This window comes from Neolamprologus brichardi, chromosome 15 (assembly GCF_056152115.1).
Source record: "Neolamprologus brichardi isolate AB-2024 chromosome 15, ASM5615211v1, whole genome shotgun sequence".
Classification (NCBI taxonomy): domain Eukaryota; kingdom Metazoa; phylum Chordata; class Actinopteri; order Cichliformes; family Cichlidae; genus Neolamprologus; species Neolamprologus brichardi.
This window is the reverse complement of record NC_142118.1, coordinates 32,193,626-32,213,625: the sequence shown is the minus strand read 5'-3', so window position 1 is coordinate 32,213,625 and position 20,000 is coordinate 32,193,626. Positions and strand designations below refer to the sequence as shown.

The 20,000-nt window shown below is 39.9% G+C and overlaps 1 protein-coding gene across 1 annotated transcript in view; it reads left to right on the top strand.

Moving 5' to 3' along the window:
* The first annotated feature begins 580 nt into the window (after nucleotides 1-580).
* Nucleotides 581-20,000, top strand: part of LOC102783760 (homer protein homolog 3-like) — a 54,299-nt gene continuing 34,879 nt past the window's right edge. Inside the window, exons 1-2 of the mRNA XM_006808360.3 lie at nucleotides 581-1,016; nucleotides 4,824-4,869. Coding sequence (XP_006808423.1) covers nucleotides 4,847-4,869 — 23 coding nt within the window. The 5' untranslated portion in view covers nucleotides 581-1,016; nucleotides 4,824-4,846. The remainder of the gene's footprint in view (nucleotides 1,017-4,823; nucleotides 4,870-20,000) is intronic.

Below are 20,000 nucleotides of genomic sequence, written 5' to 3'. Positions count from 1 at the left end.
TTTGCTTTTCCCAAAAGAAACCGACTGTGTAGCGCTTAACCGACCTGTCTATATCCCAGATCGGCGATGCACTGAAAGCATTTGGCAAATTATAAAATGAAAAATACAACAAAGGAGGGCGTGAACTATTTAATAGACTTACTCTCAGGAGATCCAATATGGCTATAAAAACTACAGCAATTGCTCTCAGTTTTCAGAGGCTTAATGCCTGCATCTGAGTTTAAAAAACAAAACAAAAAAGCTCTAATCTAATCTGGCATATATTTGTACATTTCTATACTGATTTGAAATTATTGGGATTACCATATAGCTCTTTATAAACATCTTCATACTCACCATAATCTGGTTTGACATGAGATTAACACATTAAGTGCAGCAGTGCGCATCATGACTGATTGTTTGCTTAAGCTTTTGTCGTAAATAGCTATCGGGGGCGGGGGATTTAAGGCTATAACTATGTCATTTTGACATAGTTCTTATTCTGGCATATAAATGAACAGTCGGAATAATGAGGAGTCATTTTCACGGAGCCCGTTAGATGGCACTGTGGAGACCCCGCGGTCCCACAGAAATAGTTGAATGGAATCCCAGTGTGATCTGGCACAGTGGTGGGAGGGGAGCGCAGCACACAAGTCCTGGAGGAGGTTTGAGCCAAGAGCACTGTGCTGCCCGACTTTTCATCGACATTCGTCCGTCTGTCCGAGCCGCAAAGCTGAGCCAAACGTTCGCGGTGCGTAATTACGCACGGATACGACAGTTCCGCGGTGTTCTTGGCTGTGGAAACCCCGCGGACAAAGAAGGGCAGGCGGGCTGGAGTGCAACTGACTTGAGCGGAGAGGAGTACTGTTGGAGGGGAAACTGGAGGAATCTGGAGTCGGAAGTGATTTGTCTTTTTTTTTTTTTCCAGAAATGTAACTTACGTCCAGGATTTTAGGAAAGGAAAAATCTTTTTGACGAGAGGGAAATTAGGAGTGGATTTAACCTCCAAAATAACATCTAAATCCTCGGAGCATGGGGTAAGTTGTGGTTTTGTGTCTGAAATCTTTTCTCTTCAAGTGTTGATTTAAAAAAAGAAAAAAGAAAAGCTGAATGTGAACTTTGTGACTAAGTAGCTTCGTTTCTGACGTTGTGGGTTTTTGATTCCGTTGGACGGCATCTTGTACGAGGTTTTGGAGCAATTCTACCGTTAGTTCACATGTGACAGTCTGCTGTTTTCTTTGTTTACATCCCGGTAGCTGCTGAGAGAGAAAGGAGTCTTTAATTTGAAACGCAGATCCCAACTTATTTTGATCAAAACTCTATTTTTGACCGCTGTGCCAACGAAGATAATCGCATTACGTGTAACCGTCTGGCTGTCACGCTGGCGGTTTGTTTAAAAGTAATGGTAATTTTTTATGATGACGCACACGGAGGTCATTTAAATGCTCCAACTGCTGAGACTTCCTCTATTCTGTTCCTCCTCACTGAAGAGAGAGTCTGCAGGCTGATTCTCTTGCAGGGGATCCTGGGTGGCTTTTATTGGGATGCTGTTGGTGTCATGCTGCGCTCAATCTCATTAACTCTGACAGTGTGTTTGCGTGTGTTCAATTATACGTGCAGGTCTCCAGCTAGGCTTCAGATACACCTGAACCCTCTCCCCACTACCAGAGTCCAAGCTGTTAGCTTCCAACCTCTGGGAGACTTCTATGACTCTTTAAGATGCTCCTTAAATGAATGCAAAGCACGAGAGCATCATCTTTTGTCATTAATGTGATTTCACTGATGCGCCACGATAAGCTGGCACCCGCAGGAGGATCCGATTTCACTGCATTATTGCATTATTGTGGTTTTACATTCTATTTATTTGCAGTCTAAACTACTTAATGTAATCGTTCTCAGTGCACAGTAATGCAACAGTGCCGATATTTACCCGTTTACTACTCAGATTAGACCCTAAAACGTGTGCTCCTATACAGCTAAAATGTGATCTAAAATACATTTCAAGAACATTTATTTTCTGGCCAGCAAAATATTTGGCTTGGAAATGCCTCAGGGTCGAGCTTGAAGAGGAGTCTGGAGAGAAGAGAGGGGCTTTTGGGCATATCTGCTTAAAGTGCTGCCCTGTGACCCCGGATCCAGATAGTCAGAAGAAGATGGATGGAAAATATGTGATAGTGGAAAAGACTACAAATTTGCACTGTAAAACAACTGTCATCCAAGAAACTCGGATTTGAAAAATTTTTCATTGAGCTTAATATTTTCTTTTATTTATTTGGTTGGATTCAGGGTCAAATTGAGTTGGTCAGGTTAACATTTATGGACGCACCTGAGCGGCACCTTTTCTTTTTTTGTTCACAATTACGATTTAAAAAAATAAAAAGTAAACTGGCCAACAACAAGCAGCTATACATACCTGAAATTCCAGTATGAATTGTAATATTTCACTTGTGTTAATGCAGTGATTGGAGTACTTTTATAAAGTGATTGCAAACTGCTGTAAAGCACCCACGCATTCAATTCTTAGGTTTCAAGGTTCAAGGTTTCAAAGTCATGGAAATATTTGTGGTTTCAGGGCTTTGAAACCACAAATGTTTCTTTTGCTGTCGTGTTTTCCATGTGTGAGATGGAGAAGGTACACTGGAATGTGTTACTGTCAATAAAAGTCAGATTAGGAACTAAATACCCAACCCCAGTCAGCGTGGCATTGTGCCACAGTGTCAACGCTAAAAGCTTAAAGTAGACTGTATCCACTCTGTTGATGCCAGCGGGGAAATGGTCCTCTGACAGTAACAAACAAGCAAACATCTGCTCCGATGGCCTGTGTTTGATGCATTTTCACTGTCAGAGCTTAAGCCAGGCATCAACTCTGCTTCATCCCTCTGAGCAGCAGAGAGGCAGCAGGATTCAGTCACCTGAGCCAAATGGCGAAAAAGATTAAAAAAAAAGCTAGATTTAGTCACTGGGCCACCGTGTACTCTCAAACAGGAGTCTGCAGAACTCATAATATCCAGAGACAGCCTGCAGCTCTTCTGCACACTTGACAGATGGAGCAGAGTCTTGATTAAGAGTCGCTTCAGGTCTATAAACCAAATGAATTTTCACACAGGTGCTTTCAAGCTGTGTGCTGCTTGTCTTGGAGTTCTTGTTCTTATCCTCTGACATGGGTAGCCTGGAAATAGATGGAGATGCAGTCTTGATATAATGAACACCTTCTAGCTTGAGGTAACAGGCTGCAGATTTAGACAGGGTGAAGTTTATGATCAGTTTCTATTAATTCAACATCAATGCTCAGTAACAGCAATACATTAAAAATGGTTCAGAAAATCTGCATTTTCGGGCAGCATTTGGAGGAGCCTAATTAATGGGTTTATTGTGTGTTAATGACACGAGAACTATGTATAAGTACTATTTTTAAATGAAGCTGTGGTCTTAAGTGTAAGTCTTTTTCAGGTGTGTCTTTAAGCAGGTCTAACCTAAATGAAATTCTTTGTTTTTACCACATTTATGATCCTTGAAGTGTTTTGTGCAGGATATGATCATGTTCTCTTGGTACTGTTGATAAGTACAACAACCTCCCCAGTTCCAAATAATTGTAACACTTTTACTCTTCCATGGAAAATATTAGCTCATTTTGAATTTATTGGCAGCAAAACATCTCATAAACGTTGAATCGGGGCAACAAAATGCTGGAAAAGTAAGTGTTACTGAAAGGAAACAACATTTTGCCATAATGTTATTTGGCAACAGGTCTGCATTTAATGAAAAAATATGAAGACTTTTAAATGGCTCCTCATTTACAGTACATAATATCATTCAAAAATATTCAGTGTCTGGAGAAATCGCTGTGCACAAGGGACTAGGCTGTAAAATCAATACAGGGCGCCCATGGTCTTCTGTCCCTCATGCAGCATTGCATTAAAAACAGATATGATTCTTTCATGGAAATCGCTGCATGGGTTCAGCAACACTTCCAGAAATCACTGTCTGCATGCACAAATGCAAGTTAAAGGTCTATGATGCAATGAAGAGGCATATGTCAACATAATCCAGAAACGCTGCCATTTTCTCTGGGCAAGGCTCATTGAAAGTGGACAGAGGAAAACTGGGAAAATGTTCTGTGGTCAGACAAATCAAAATTTTAAATTCTTCTGGGAAAACATGGACACTGTTCTGGATTTAAGAGGAGAAGGACCATCCGGCTTGTTATCAACACTCATCACTACATCAGTGCCTACGGAATTGGCAGCATGTGCATCTGGAAAGGCATCAAATAATGCTGAAAAGTGTAAATGCAATATAATGCTCCCATCCACATGTCTTTCTCAAGGAAGTCCTTGCATATTTCATTAAGACAATACTAAACGACACACTGCATCTATTACAGCATTTTTTTATAGTAGAAGTCTGAGCTGCCTGCAGTAGAGACCAAATTTCACCAACTGAGAACAATTAGAGCATCTTGAAACCAAAAATACAAGAATGGGACAACATTCCTCTCCTAAAAGTTCAGCAACTGGTGTCCTCAGTTCCTAGACATTTACAGACTGTTGTTAAAAGAAGAGGGCATGCTACACAGTGGTAAACATGGCCCTGTCCCAACATATTGACGTGTCGCTGCCATCAAATTAAAAATGATCTAATATTTTTCCTGAAATAGTAAAATGTCTGTTGTGAATAAAACATGGGTTTATGAGATCTGCAGATCACGGTATTCTGCTTTCACTGACATTTTACACAACGTCCCAACCTCTTGATGTGGACCCCCTGAAGCAGTGGCTGGTAAGATCAACAGGTTTTATGCTTCACCTTATAACTTGAACTATCTCCTTCTTGTTCTGCTGCAGAGGAGTTGTCTGCCAGCTGTAAAATGTACCCGCTACACCGAGAGAGGTACAAACACACCGCTGTCTCTGTGTTGTTGCTCTGTCTGATAGGGATGGGTGATACCTCCTACCAATTAATGCTGAGCTTTAGGTCACTGTGTGTACCTTTCACTCAGCAGAAGCTGCTTAATTACAAACGCCTGGGGTATTCAAAGCGTATAAGTTTGGTATCTATTAATATTATTTGGTTTAAAAAAAAAGTGTAAAAAGTAGCTCAGTATGAATATGGGGACGCTTGTAAAATTTAAAGTAGGGCAGCTATTAATGAAAATGTCACCATTACATCATGAAATTGTGAAATTTTACAGTTAGGGGTTTTTTTGATTCTCCAAAATAAGACATCAGGTATTAATACATTGGGGATCAATCCTCCCATCCCTGCTTCATTAAATATTTATTTGCCTTTGAACAAAATCCACCCTCATCTCATCCTCTCCATCGTGTTAATCCTCTGCTCGGTATCTGTGGAAACTGTAACAAGCTGTAAGATGTGATTCGCAGAGTGGAGGTTTCATGCTTGTTGTGATGTGCAAATGTTGTCAGCATGTTGTGCTGCCCTCGCTGTCATCACCTGGTGTCCCTTTTATCACGCTGTCGTCCTGTCACACACTTTGTCGCAGCTCAGCTGTTCCATGCGCTGCTGGATTGTTTTGCATGTGCATCGTGTTGTACGAGCTCTTGGCATGTTTTGCATGTTAAGCCTCGGTGTTTAAAATAACTACAAATGTTAAAATACTGTGGATATTCTTGACTCAAGTTAAACTCATTGTTTTTTTGCTCTGTTTTTTGGGGGAGATGGTGGGGGTGTGTGTGTGTGAAACACTTTCTTTGAGCAATTTAGCGCTTATAGCTTAAAAGATGGAGTTTCACATTTAAGATAAGATAAGATAACCCTTATTAGTCCCTTGTGTGGGAAATTTGTTTTTACTGTATTTTTCAGCAATCCTCATTCACAGAAGCCTGTTGTTGGTTGGCTGAACACAACTCTGCCCACTCAGTGAACACAGTCAGTATAAAAGGCCTCAGGCACATGAAAGCTTCACTGACAAATAATGGACTCTTAAAAGAAACGAAAGTTGAGTCCTCTCTTCTCTTCTAGGCCTTGACAATCAGTTGTATGTTTAAATCATAAAAATAATGAGGTGCTGGTGTCAGCTTCATTGTTTTTTTTTTCTTTTTAACTGTTAGTTGAGTAAAGCAAACTCTGATTTTCTTTTAGCTTGTGGGATTTTATTGTTTTAGTGTTTTGTGAAATTGAAAAAGCAGTTAGATGCAGCAGGTCTGGATTTAGCTAGCTCATGAAGACAATTTCAATACATGTATCATGCTTCTTTATCCTTTTATACACACAGAAATGTGGAGCCATCTACATTTGTTGTTTAAGGTGGCGATAACTGCTGTAATTAATGTAAGATGGATATAGCCAGCGTACATGAACATATAGTTTGATGAGGATGGAGCTGATCAGCTAGCTAACTAACTAGCTAGAGCTAGGTCAATGCTAGCTAACTAGCTGGATTAGGAATGTGCATCCTTTTATTCACTGCAATGGCATTTGTGATGCTAGATGTGCCAAGTGAAAAACAGGCTTCCAAGAAATCAGCCACTGGCTGGAAAAACTAAACAGTAGACTCTTTGGAGAAGGAGTGGCCGGTTAATTTCTCAAAATTCCGCATAAGAAGGAGTTTTTTTTTGTTCAAACACTGAATGAGTAAAGGATTGAGAAACCAAGGTAACTTCATGGTCATACAGTAGTGATTTGTCAATCATAAGGGAGCCTCCAGCTAAAACATACCAACGTTTTATTGCCTATTTTAATTTTGGAAAAGCAGTTGTGAAGATGCTAATCACAATTCTGGGGTGGCTGTAGCTCAGGTGGCAGAGCAGGTCAGCCACTAATCAGAAGGTCGGTGGTTCGATCCCAGGCTGCCTCCTGGCTGCATGCCAAATATCCTTGGGCAAGATACTAACCCCATGTTTGCCTACTGGTGGTGGTCAGAGGGCCCGGTGGCGCCTGTGTCCGGCAGCCTCGCCTCTGTCAGTGCGCCCCAGGGCAGCTGTGGCTACAATGTAGCTTGCCATCGCCAGTGTGTGAATGTGTGTGTGAATGGGTGAATGACTGAATGTAGTGTAAAGCGCTTTGGGGTCCTTAAGGACTAGAAAAGCGCTATACAAATGCAGGCCATTTACAATTCGGTGCACACTGAGACCCCTTTGGAAGAGATGGTTTTGGTCTGGGTCCAAGAGAACTTCAAAGCAGTTTCTTTAAGAAGACTTCCATCAGCTACCAGAGCTATTTCTATTTCCACATCTGGCCAATAAGTGGACTGAATGTGACACATTTGTGGTTTGACCACAGTTTTCTTAGAGTTTTCTCTGTGTGGACCAGAGGAAATGAACCTGTGAAGACTTAAAATTAGCCAATGAGAAAGCTTAGTGAGAATGCAGATTTAAGGTATTTCTGAATTTGCTTCACTTTCGAGACACCCTCCATGCTACATCCATCGTGTATATACAGTCTGCAGAAATAACAAAGTGCATCAAAGCTGCTTCCTGTAGGCAACTGAAGCTAGCTGTTGTCATGCTTCCTGTCGTTATGAGAAGCTAAGCTCCCGGTTATCAGTTTCTCATCTAAAAATTGAAGCTTTTACATAAATGCACATTAGAGGATTGGAGTTTGTTGTTGTCTGAATTCATGGTTATACAGCACAGCACGTGGCAGAGTATGATTATGATTAATGATGATTAATTACTGTAGAGTCATAGGAAAGGATTAAGATATTTCAGACCAATATAAGCTCATTTACTGTTGAAATGTTTTGTAACGTCACAGAGCAGCCTCCATGTGCATCGTACAGGGTGTCTACACTTTGAACATGTTCAGTTTACCCTCAGCATAATGACAGTAAAGTGGATTGTCTGTGTCCTCGCTCTGGTCAAGGACAAAACCAGCTGCTCTGTGGGGAGAATAACCTCTTAATTGCTGTTCTTGAGACATGCATAATTGAATTCATAACCAGTCATCTTGACTCACTTCTATTCATCTCACCTTATTTTGCTGTCTTGAAAGTACATAAAAGTGAAATGATGGGGGGAAAAAATCAGCTCTTTCTTTGTGTTTCTACCTGTCTTTCATGCCCTGAATACAGAAAACACTCTGGCTTTGTGTCACCTACACAAATCGTAACAACAGTCAGCCTCCTGCAAGAGGAGCTGACCTTCACATAAGTGCAGTGCTGCTGTTTAGCAGAGCTGGAGTTCACGTTAGGGCGTTTTTCCAGTTAAAGTGAAATCAGTGAACCGTGGAGCTGCTTGATGAGTTGTTCAACTTCTTCTAATCAAAGAAAATCTAAAGTGACAACCATAAACCTCCATAGCTTTCCTTACTTTGTGCCAGAGTTGGAAATTTGGACAGATATAGGGACTTGTTTTGCAGCTACAATATGAGCTGGTGTTTCACTTAGCTGTGCTATTTTGGTATGTAGTTGTAGCGTGTCATATTGCCCGGACATGCCAGGCACTTTCGCTGGCTCAGGAAAGGTGGACGCGGGGCTACTGGCTCTCAGAGGTCTGAGGAAGCAAAGGAGAAGTACTGTCAGAAGAACAAAGAGAAGCAAAAACATTTTCCTGTTTTGGTAATCCCGACGTTCCCAGAGGGTGCAAAGCCACAGCAGGCTGCCTGTTGTTTGTTGTCTTAATTCACAGATGGTGAACAGTGATGCTCAGTTGATGTGCTCGTTTAGAGTGAATTTAACCCTTTTCAGATGGATGCAGAAATTAGGACAAATCCATGTTTGTGGGTCAAAACCTCACACATGAGCAGCCACTAGCATCCCCCACCTCTCTGCTGTTTTAGGACCCCTAAAGCAGAAGCCTTTGGAAACACTGCTGACCCATTTTCATTTTCTGCACAGCCTGAAACTGAAACTTTGAGATACTTCCCGATCGTGTCTGATCAGTCACTACTTATCCTTCCTTTATGCGCCATGCTTCTACCCCATAACTGTTTTGTGGAAGGAAAAAAAGACATCTCTGGCTTGGCTAGCAGTATTGAATTTAAAATCAAATGCAGGTGTCGGTGACCTTCTGTTGTGATAATTGTGCAGGGAAATTCTGCATTCTTTCATGACAATCCTGCCTAAATGCACAGGAGGTACACTCGGTCTACTCGAATGGTGCATTTTCAGGCAGACGGACATGAATGGTATGAATGTGAAACACTCTTCTGGAAAGAGGTCGTTTGCATCAAGATTCTATTTTAAAATGAAAATGTATTCATGTGGACATGGCCTTAGACCATCTGCAGTCTTTGCAATCACATCTCCAGCAGTATCAAAGCTGACAGCATTTTAAAAACAACATATTCACACACAGTGTTTTTTCAGTCTTTTGAAATATTTTCTCTCCCACATGAATCAGGGTACATTTCCACAAATCGAAGGTCCTTGCTCTAAAATCTGTAAAGCCACTTGAGGCACATTTGGGATTTTTTTTTTCAATACTGGGTTTTATAAATGAAACTGACTTAATGTTGGGCACATGGTGCTCTAATACATCAGACTGGAGAAGGTGAAGCTGTCATCCAGCTGACTGATCTGTAGACGGACTCTGACAAACACAGGGTTTGTGAGAATAGGTAAAGTGGACTTGACTATAAAACTGGGTTCATTTATATTCTGATTATAGGAAAACTACTCTCACAGGACACTGTTAGGTACACATGTTGAATGGCTCATTAATTCAACCGTCTATCCAGCCAGTCACATGGTATCAACTCGGTGCATATATGCACATAGATCTGCTGAAGTTCAAACCGAACAAAAGGATGATGATTTAAGTGACTTTGAATGTGACATATTTGTTTTTTCCAGACAGGCATGTCTGAGTATTTCAGATGTGCTGGGATTTTCCCACACCAGATTTTAGAGGATGGTCTGAAAAAGGGTAGAAATATCAAAGGAGTGTTAGGAATGTAACTGTAACCACTGTAACAAAATGTATCAAACCTCTGCAGCAGCAGAAGACCACGTCAGCTAAGAACAGGAAATTGAGGCTACAGTGCACATGGGCTCATCAAAAACACTTAAAAAAAGACTGGATAACATAAGACTAGAAAAACTCGAGTTTAGTTTGAGTTTTCTACTGTGGCAGATAATAGAGTCAGAGTTTGGTGTAAATAACATGAAATTATGGATCCATCCTGCCTTGCTTCAGTGGTTCAGGCTGGTGATGTTATGGTGTGGCATCATTTAGCCATCACAACCTACCAGAGTATCATTGCTGACCATGTTCATCGTCTTCTGACCACGCCGTATCCATCTGCTGATGGCTGCTTCCAGATCTCAATCCAATAGAGCGCCTTTGGGATTGCGTGGATAGATTCATATCATGAATGTGCAGCCAACAGACTTTCGACTCTGTTATGCTGTCATGTGAACATGGGGTAAAACCTTTGAGGAATATAATCTATATTACAAAAAATTCAGGCAATCTTCAAAGCAAAATGAGGTTCAACACTATGAATGTGTACCTGTTGAAGTGGCCAATGAGTGTACACCGCGTTCCAAATTATTATGCAAATTGTGTTTAAGTTTCATAAAGATTAAATAAGTTGTTTTTCAATTAAACCCATGGATGGAATTGTGTCTCAGGACTCTTTGTATCACTGAAATCAATCTCGAACACCTACGATCAATATTTGCCAGGTGAGCCTGATTAAAGGAAAAACTACTAAAGAAGGATGGTCCACATTATTAAGCAGACCACCATTTTCAAGCAATATAGGAAGGAAAAATGATCTCTCTGCTGCTGAAAAGCGTGAAATAGTTGAATGCCTTGGACACGTAATGAAAACCTTAAATATTTCACGAAAATTTAAGTGTGATAACCATAATGTCAAGAGATTTGTGGCTGAGTCAGAGCACACATGGGTTTGTGCAGATAAAGGCACAATGATGAAGGTTTCTGCCAGACAAATACATCAGATTAAGAAAGCAGCTGCTAAAAGACCATTACAAAGCAGCAAACAAATATTTGAAGCTGCTGGTGCCTCTGGAGCCCTGCGAACAACAAGGTGTAGGATCCCCCAGAGACTTGCAGTTGTGCATAAACCTTCTATTCGGCCACCCCTAACCAATGCTCACAAGCAGAAACGGCTGCAGTGGGCCCAGAACGACATGAAGACTAATTTCCAGATGGATGCAGTGGTGGATGGTTGGTGGACGGCCACCATATCCCAACAAGGCTGCGTCGTCAGCAAGGAGGATTGAATAGGATTGAAGTCAGTCTTCCCTGACTTCAATCCTATTGGGAATCTTTGGAGCATCCTCAAGCAAAAAACTATGAGGGTGGGAGGCAGTTCACATCCAAACAACAGCTCTGGGAGGCTATTCTGACATCCTGCAAAGACATTCAAGTAGAAACTTTCCAAAAACTTACAAGTTCCATGGATGCAAGAATTGTAAAACTGCTATCAAATAAGGACTCCTATGTTAATATGTAACTTGAACTGTTAAGATGTTTTTGATTGAAATAGCTTTTGATTTCAGTGAAATTGATCTACAGGGTGGTCCATTTATATGGATACACTGTAATAAAATGGGAATGGTTGGTGATATTAAAGTCCTGTTTGTGGCACATTAGTATATGTGAGGGGGCAAACTCCTCAAGATGGGTGGTGACCATGGTGGCCATTCAGAAGTCGGCCATCTTGGATACAACTTTTGTTTTTCAATAGGAAGAGGGCCATGTGACACATCAAACTTATTGGTAATGTCACAAGAAAAACAATGGTGTGCTTGGTTTCAACGTAACTTTATTCTTTCATGAGTTATTTACAAGTTTCTGACCACTTATAAAATGTGTTCAATGTGCTGCCCATTGTGTTGAATTGTCAATACAACCCTCTTCCCCCACTCTTCACACAACACCGCAGGAGAAATGCCAGCACAGGCATCCAGTATCCGTAGTTTCAGGTGCTGCACATCTCGTATCTTCACACCATAGACAATTGCCTTCAGATGACCCCAAAGATAAAAGTCTAAGGGGGTCTGATCGGGAGACCTTGGGGGCCATTCAACTGGCCTACGACAACCAATCCACTTTCCAGGAAACTGTTCATCTAGGAATGCATAATGTGGTGGTGCACCATCTTGCTGGAAAAACTCAGGGAACGTGCCAGCTTCAGTGCATAAAGAGGGAAACGCATCATCATGTAGCAATTTCAAATATCCAGTGGCCTTGAGGTTTCCACTGATGAAGAAAGGACCCACTATTGTTGTACCCCATATACCACACCAAACCATCACTTTTGTTGTTCCAACAGTCTTGGAGGGATCCATCCAATGTGGGTTTAGTGTCAGACCAATAGCGGTGTTTTTGTTTGTTAACTTCACCATTCACATAAAAGTTTGCCTCATCACTGAACAAAATCTTCTGCGTTAACTGAGGGTTCTGTTCCAATTTTTGTTTTGCCCATTCTGCAAATTCTGTGCGCCGATCTGCATCATCCTCGTTGAGATGCTGCAGTAGCTGGAGTTTGTAAGGGTGCCATTTGTGAGTAGCTAATATCCGCCGAAGGGATGTTCGACTAATGCCACTCTCCAATGACATGCGGCGAGTGCGACGCTGTGGGCTCTTGCTGAATGAAGCTAGGACAGCCACTGATGTTTCTTCATTAGTGACAGTTTTATTGCGTCCACATTTTGGTAAATCCAACACTGAACCAGTTTCATGAAACTTAGCAAGCAGTTTGCTAACTGTAGCATGGGAGATGGGTGGTCTCGTAGGGTGTCTTGCATTGAAATCTGCTGCAATGACCCGGTTACTGCGTTCACCAGATATCAACACAATTTCGATCTGCTCCTCACATGTTAACCTCTTCGACATGTCAATGGCTGTGAACAAAGAGAAACTTGTAAATAACTCATGAAAGAATAAAGTTACGTTGAAACCAAGCACACCATTGTTTTTCCTGTGACATTACCAATAAGTTTGATGTGTCACATGGCCCTCTTCCTATTGAAAAAAACAAAAGTTGTATCCAAGATGGCCGACTTCTGAATGGCCACCATGGTCACCACCCATCTTGAGGAGTTTGCCCCCTCACATATACTAATGTGCCACAAACAAGACTTTAATATCACCAACCGTTCCCATTTTATTACAGTGTATCCATATAAATGGACCACCCTGTACTAATGCTGCAAATTCAACAAATGACCATTTTCAATTCTCTACAACCTATAAAATCTTTTGAAACTCTGTGTGCGTAATAAATTGGAACAGTACTTTTTAAGTTTTTTATTTTTGAAAAACATACTGTTTTCATTGGGGGTTTTGTTCAGTAACATTTGAATTATACTCTATTGGTTGATGGCTTGAAAATTATGCTGACTGTCATTTGAATTGACTATTTAGGAAAAACAGAGAAAAATATCATTTACATAATAATTTGGATTATTACTTACATAAGTTGGATGTAAGTAAGTAATAATTTTCCATGAATGATTGATACAGCACTCTGTGTGGTGCAATGAATGACACTGTACTTCTGTTTTTTATCTTGCTGAGTTAGCACAAGAGGGAAACGGCTACTCACAGCAGTCATTAGTATTCATAACAAACTTTCTCTTCCTCTTAGGAGTGAATATGCCTTTAAAAGCTTCCCCTAGTCATAAATTATATTCTCCTTTCTTAAAACTTTGCCACCTTGGCTGGGGTAAATGTTACTAAAACATAACTTTTTTTTTCATTTTTAAAAATCAAAGCCTTTAGTTAACTAACAAATTCAAATGTGTTTTTTAAGGTCTACTGGTCTTGGTGTATCAAAAAACTTTAGAGTTCTGTGTACCTTGTTTCACAGTGTGAGTTCTTGTATACTTGCAGAATGTGGTGTGGGATAGTCTTGCTGAAATATTCAAGACCTTCTTTGAGAAATGTTCGGCATTCACAGGGCTTCTACAGATCTCACAGTCGCTGCCATCACAGACTCTCGCTTGTAAACTGTTTGCATGACGGTCCATGCTTCTGTGTTAATCTAGTTCGTTTTTCAGCTGTTTACAGCAAGGAGTGTTTGTTCTACACAATGTGTAAATGCTCCTTTTTTGACCCTTTCTTAACCTCCTGTTCTTCTCGCCTCTACTGGACCTCCTGCAAGCTTTCTCCTCTTTGCCTTTTCAGATTTGAACACTGGCTTTTAAGCACAACCAATACGATTTCTGGCAGTGGCTTCATCAGCTTTCCACTTCCCTCAGGCTATTTACAGCCCATACAGCTTAAAGGCTTCCTTATTGGCAGTTAGAGGAGTATTTTCTCAATGGGTGACTGGTCATGTTTGACTGCAGGGCAAAAACAGGAGGGTGCAGCTCCTGTTTAACAGATCAGAGATCTGGTGATGGTGAATGGGTACTGAGGTTAAGAAGAGAGATGAAGAAAGCAGCGAGAGAGGATTAGAAAGTGATGACTTGGGGTGAAGCTCACACAGCAAAGCCATAGTGTGTGTGTGTGTGTGTGAGAGAGAGAGAGAGTGTGGTGGGACAGCTCAAGACTGAATAAGAAATGCTTTTTAAAAAGTCTAAGCTAAAGTCCACAGTTATAAGTTTATGCACAAAGAAGATATCAGGATGAAAGTATTTCGATGTTTCTAGCATGATATACAGTAAGTTTACCAAGTGCACGAAGGACTTCTGGTTGACTTTATGCAAACTTTGCTGAACTCTTTAGACTTGCTGATGGGAAAAATCCATACTGAAGAACAATCTTTGACATTAACAGTGCAGTTTCAAATGTCACATCACGGATAGATCACATTTATTTATATCCAATGTAGTGGAATATTTCATAGTTAAATATTTTACATTTTGAACTGAAACTACTTATTAACAAAACTTCATTACCTACAGTGCAATACAAGAATCTTAAGCTACCCATCATTTCTTTACATTTTGCTTCCATAACCTGCTGGTAATTTTTTGAAGTGCTCTTGAGCAGCAGTCGGCTTTCTTGAGGTCTTTTCTTTAAACATTGGCTGCTTTTTTTTTTTTTTTAAATGCATTTTTAGTCCTGTTCTTGTGACCGACTATCAATTTTTTTGACCTATGAAACATTCAAAACACAACTCGGCATGGTGTGATGCATTAGTCCTTAAAAAATTGAGGAAACTGGACAAGTGGGAGGCCTAAAAACAAAACTTCAGTGGAGAAGTATCTGAAATATTCACAAGAAATAGGAAGTGTAGCAAAGACCTAATCATTCAGTTGATCCATCATCCGAAGTGGGCTCAGTGGAAGGGCGGCTGTCAAGAAACAGCTGAGATATGGAAACTACAGAAGAAGTTTGTTTGTTTTTACAGAAGCATATATAAATATCTCAGTTTCAACATTTGGCATTATGTTAATCTCATCTCTGCATTATCTTGTCATTTACATTTTACGTATCTCAAGGAGCAACCATCTCCTCATCTTTATTATATGAAACAATCTGCCAACAGCTTTCAGTTGGGCGACTCTAATCTAATGTTTATGGCAGACAATAATATTTATATTCTCACCGTCAAAAGATAAAATCCTGCTCAAAACATCAGATATGGATCAAGCAAATTAACAGCACCATGAAAGTACTTAATTAGACTCAATAAAAACGAATTATCTGGCTCCATAATGGATACTCGGGATGTTAAATGCAATAAACCAATAAGCCAAAATAAATAAGAATTAACATCAAAGCAAAGCAGCTTCTGTTGGGATTTCTCTTCTATCATATTTTCATCTTAATGAGAAATGATGAGTGACTGCTTGTCAGCTCACAGCCGTCACAGCAGATCACACACAAATTAATGTCCCGTCGTTCATTTGGCCCGCCTTGACTCTGCTCCGTGAAAAGCCTGTCAAGCTAATCAGCTCAGACAGGATGCGTCACGTTGAAGTTTGATGATATGAGCAGATTAAAACAGGATTAAATTCCTCCTGAGGTGAACGAGCGAAAACACTGCACGGCAGCTTGGCAGTCAGGGAAGCCTCGTCTGAACTAATGCAGTGCAGTAAAGAGCAGCATGTCTGCATGTGCTGTACCGACTTGTACTCTGCAGTTTACATGAATCATTAGACGTGGACAACTTTTGTGAAAGTCAAGGAAACACATGCTGATTGGGCCTATTTTAACAGCCTCTTTTCTTGCTGATGCTTATGTTATATTTATTGTCAGTCATTCAGGTGCATTACACCTTTTGTTAAATATCAAAATCACTGTTTAGTCAGTCTTTATGTCTGTAAAGCATCTTAAGCACACATTATACTTTCGGGGTTTTTTCATGTCCTTACAAACTCCAAAGTCCACAGCAAGATGTATTGATTCTCCTGCAGGGAAAACAGATTCTGAAACACATGAAACCTTTATTTTAAGTCGACCACTATTCTTTAATGACTTCATCAATGACATCACTATGTAACACATTTACACAAGGCTATCAAGCTGTAAAATTGCTATGCCCTTGAAATAAAAGCAGTTGCCTTGCAGCTTCTCTGGCTAAAATGTCTCAACCGCAGGCAAAGCGTATTAAATGTTCTGCTGCTGCCTGCCAGAGTAAACACAAGAGTCCGCATGCACTCTTTTAGTGCTGAGGAACAATCCGAAATTGTGCAATATTTTAAGACCCATGAAGGCAAGAAGAAAAGGACTGCAATTTTAAAGACATTTCTGGCTCCACGGTGGAATATAATGGCCACTCTCTTTGCTTAAGCTCTACTTCACTGCATTTTCTAAAATTCAGCTGAGTAATTGTGCTGACAAACAAAGGAAACTGAAAACATAAAAAGCTCTCCTAGGGCTTGAGGCTTCACCCCAGTTTAGCAGAGGAACAAATGGTCATGGGGCAAGTCATTTTTGAAGTGGCAATGTCCTTGGATGAAAACATTGTGTTTGGGGTAATGTGTGAAGGTCTGCAGTAGCGTTGCCTTGACCTAAATCAGATTCTGGTTCAAATGTGTGGCTGCATTTCACGGTTTGGTTCCAGGGGTAACTCCAGAATTTATTCATAGGGGTGGCCATATGGGGGCCACTAAAAATATTGGTGTGACAAACCAAAAAAATGGTGTTTGCTGTATTATCATGCTGTTGTCAAATAAAAGTTATTTGAAATATGGCAAAAAGAGAAAGAAATTCTGTTTTTAAATTTGATATCACCAAAAAAGGTACTGGGGGCCCAGTACGTTTGGTTCAGAGGGATGCTTATGAAATAACCTTCATTTCCTGTATGCATCTCTATTTATGCCGGCAATAGAATGCCAAAAAGTAAATAAATGAAGTATGTAAGACCTCAAAATTATGTGTGTTACATAAAAAAAAAGGAAAAAAAAAGAGCTTCCCACAGTTTAACAGGTTAACTGGCAATTCAACACTGGCCATAGGCGTGAATGAGTGTGAGTGGATGGATGATGGATGGATGGCACACTGTTCATCATATTTCATACAATATAATATAGTTTTGTTCTTTATGTGTGAATTAGAGTTGGTCTGTGAAATATAGATGCTTAAAAATATATTTAAGCACAAATAAATTCATGTATGTAATTATTGTTCCCTCTGTTGCTTTAATTTGCAGAAGCATGCTGATCCAATGTCTAAATACTGTCCAAATAAATGTATACTTCAATAAAAGATTCTAAAGCAATCATCAGAAACTATTCAAATCTGCTGAATCTGCAGCACTTTATGTGATGAGTGCAGATTTTCATGTCAGATCATGTTTTTATTGTACAGTGAAAATTTGCATATGGCACTAAAATGCAAAAACAAATAAAAAAACAAACCCTTTGTACAATTTTTGTTTGTGACTATTAGAAGTGGATAGAAGGATACGGACAAAATAATACAAAAAAAAATAAGACGTAAGTCAACAGCAAGAAAAGAAATCCTACATTACTGACTCTGCTCTGAAAATAGTCTTTAGCATTCAGCCTTCTGCTGTATTTAACACTCTGTGAATGCATTTTACGATGCACACGTAAAACTTTTCACAAAACACTAAACACAAATGTTTTCCACAAATTGCACATTGTTTACGTAGTTGTTTTGCACACCATCTTATTCCACTGAGAATTTTACAGTTGAACTAAATCCACTATAATGCACGTCTGCTTAATGTAATGTGTGCACACTGTCATTACCATACGATGTGGACATAAACTAGTGGGTTTTAGTCTATGAGGCATGTACCCACTGGTGAACTGAATATATATCATTCATGAAGGGGGAAAAAAACAAAGAATCTGCAGATTCTACTGTACTACTAAGATTTTATTTGGCATGTGTGTAAATAATGGATGAGCAATAGCTTCTGAGAAATAGCTTTGGTAACTTGCATTATTTAATGATACGCTAGGCAATGTGTTTGGGTTATCTATCCTACTTAGCTGTGCAGAGCTGTTAGTGGCCGATGAAAGCTAATGTTCACGTAAAGAGTGAAGTGGACAGTACTTTGGTTTGTTTAGTTAGTGTAATCAAACAAAACTAACCAAATGAACTAAAAATATTATCCATTTAGTCTTGCGATATAAAGAATTTCACCTTTTGATGCTAACCATACCCAACATGTCTTTAAAAAATAAATAAAAATGCCACATTGGCAAAAATGTGACATTTTTATGAAGTTATTAGATATCATTAACAAAAGGTCTGACAATGAGCTGCAAAAAGTTCATAAAGAGACATTTAGGTCTATAAAGATTTTTTTCTTTCTGTTTTTTGTAGTTTTGCTTCTGTACACCACCACACTGGATTTTAAATCAAACAATCCAGATGTGATTAAAGTGGAGACTTTCAACTGCAATTGAAGTGGTTTTAGAAACAAAACAAAACAGTCCTGCATGATTGGACAAACTAATATAATTTTAAATATAAGGATTAATTTTAATACTCAGATGAAAATCCTTTTGCAGGCTAGCACTCATGGACATCATCAAATACTGTTTCCTCCCCTGAGTTGCTTTGCTGGAGCTTTCACCGCAGCTGCCTTCAGTTGTGGGTCTCTCTGCTTTGTATTTGTATTTTAATAACTAAAAAGCTGCTCTTTTGGGTTGCATTCAGGTGACTGATGTGCACATTGAAGAATATCCCATTATCCATTTGCACTGTGATGAACAGTTGACAGCAGCTGACTCAATGTGAGCAGAGAGTACGGCTATGTAATTCATCCTGCTACGTCTGTCAGCAGCCCTCAATAAACACTAAGGACTTTTCCCACTGGCAGCCCTACATGCCCATGCCATAATGCTACCTCCACCGTGTTTGACAATGAATGTCTATGCATGTTGTTGTAAACGTTTTGTATTTCCCTTCATGAAGGCTCCTCTGCCGCCTGCTCGGACTGTAGACCTTGACAATGATGCACCTACCTCCTTAATAGTGCTCTTATGAATTTGTTTTTCTTAACCAGGGAAATTCTGCCACTTTAGTTACCGCATTTTTCATACCATAAGGCACACCGGATTATAAGGTTCATTAAGCAAAACAAAATGAGACAAGTCAAACTTTACTCAACTCATTCTTCTTGCTTCCTCCACTTCTGTACCATTGAGTCTTTAATGTTGAATTCTCTCGCAGCTGTTCTATTCCTATGTTGTTGCAGTATATTAATGATTAACCTCATTATGGATGAATTATCTCAGTAGTTCTTCTGACTGAAGTTTGGTCTGTTTACAGCATCCTGCCATGTATTTGCATTTGTCCCAAACCATCGGGAACCCTCACGTTAACTTTTATAGAGTGGAAAGATAGGGTTCATCCTCCAGCTTCACTGTGTTCACTTTGTTATGCTAACATAGCTGTCGCTAGCGATCACGTAGCACATCGTTATATACCAGCTAGCCCAACTTCAGTAACCCTACAAACGTCACTGCTGTTTAGTTTTCTGTCTTCCTTTATGTTGGAAGTAATAGCAGAGCTGTACGTTTTAATTTTTTCATTAATCTCTCAGCCAGAACATGGCGTATCATGTTTAGGTGGAAACTAGCGAGCTAACTTCCTGTTAACTTCTAACTCAATTAAATTTAATGAATTCTGTTTTCATGGGTGCCTGGCTGTTAAACTTACTTGTTACACCTGGTAAAGCAGCAACGCTGATCATTTTATTAAAGATGGAAG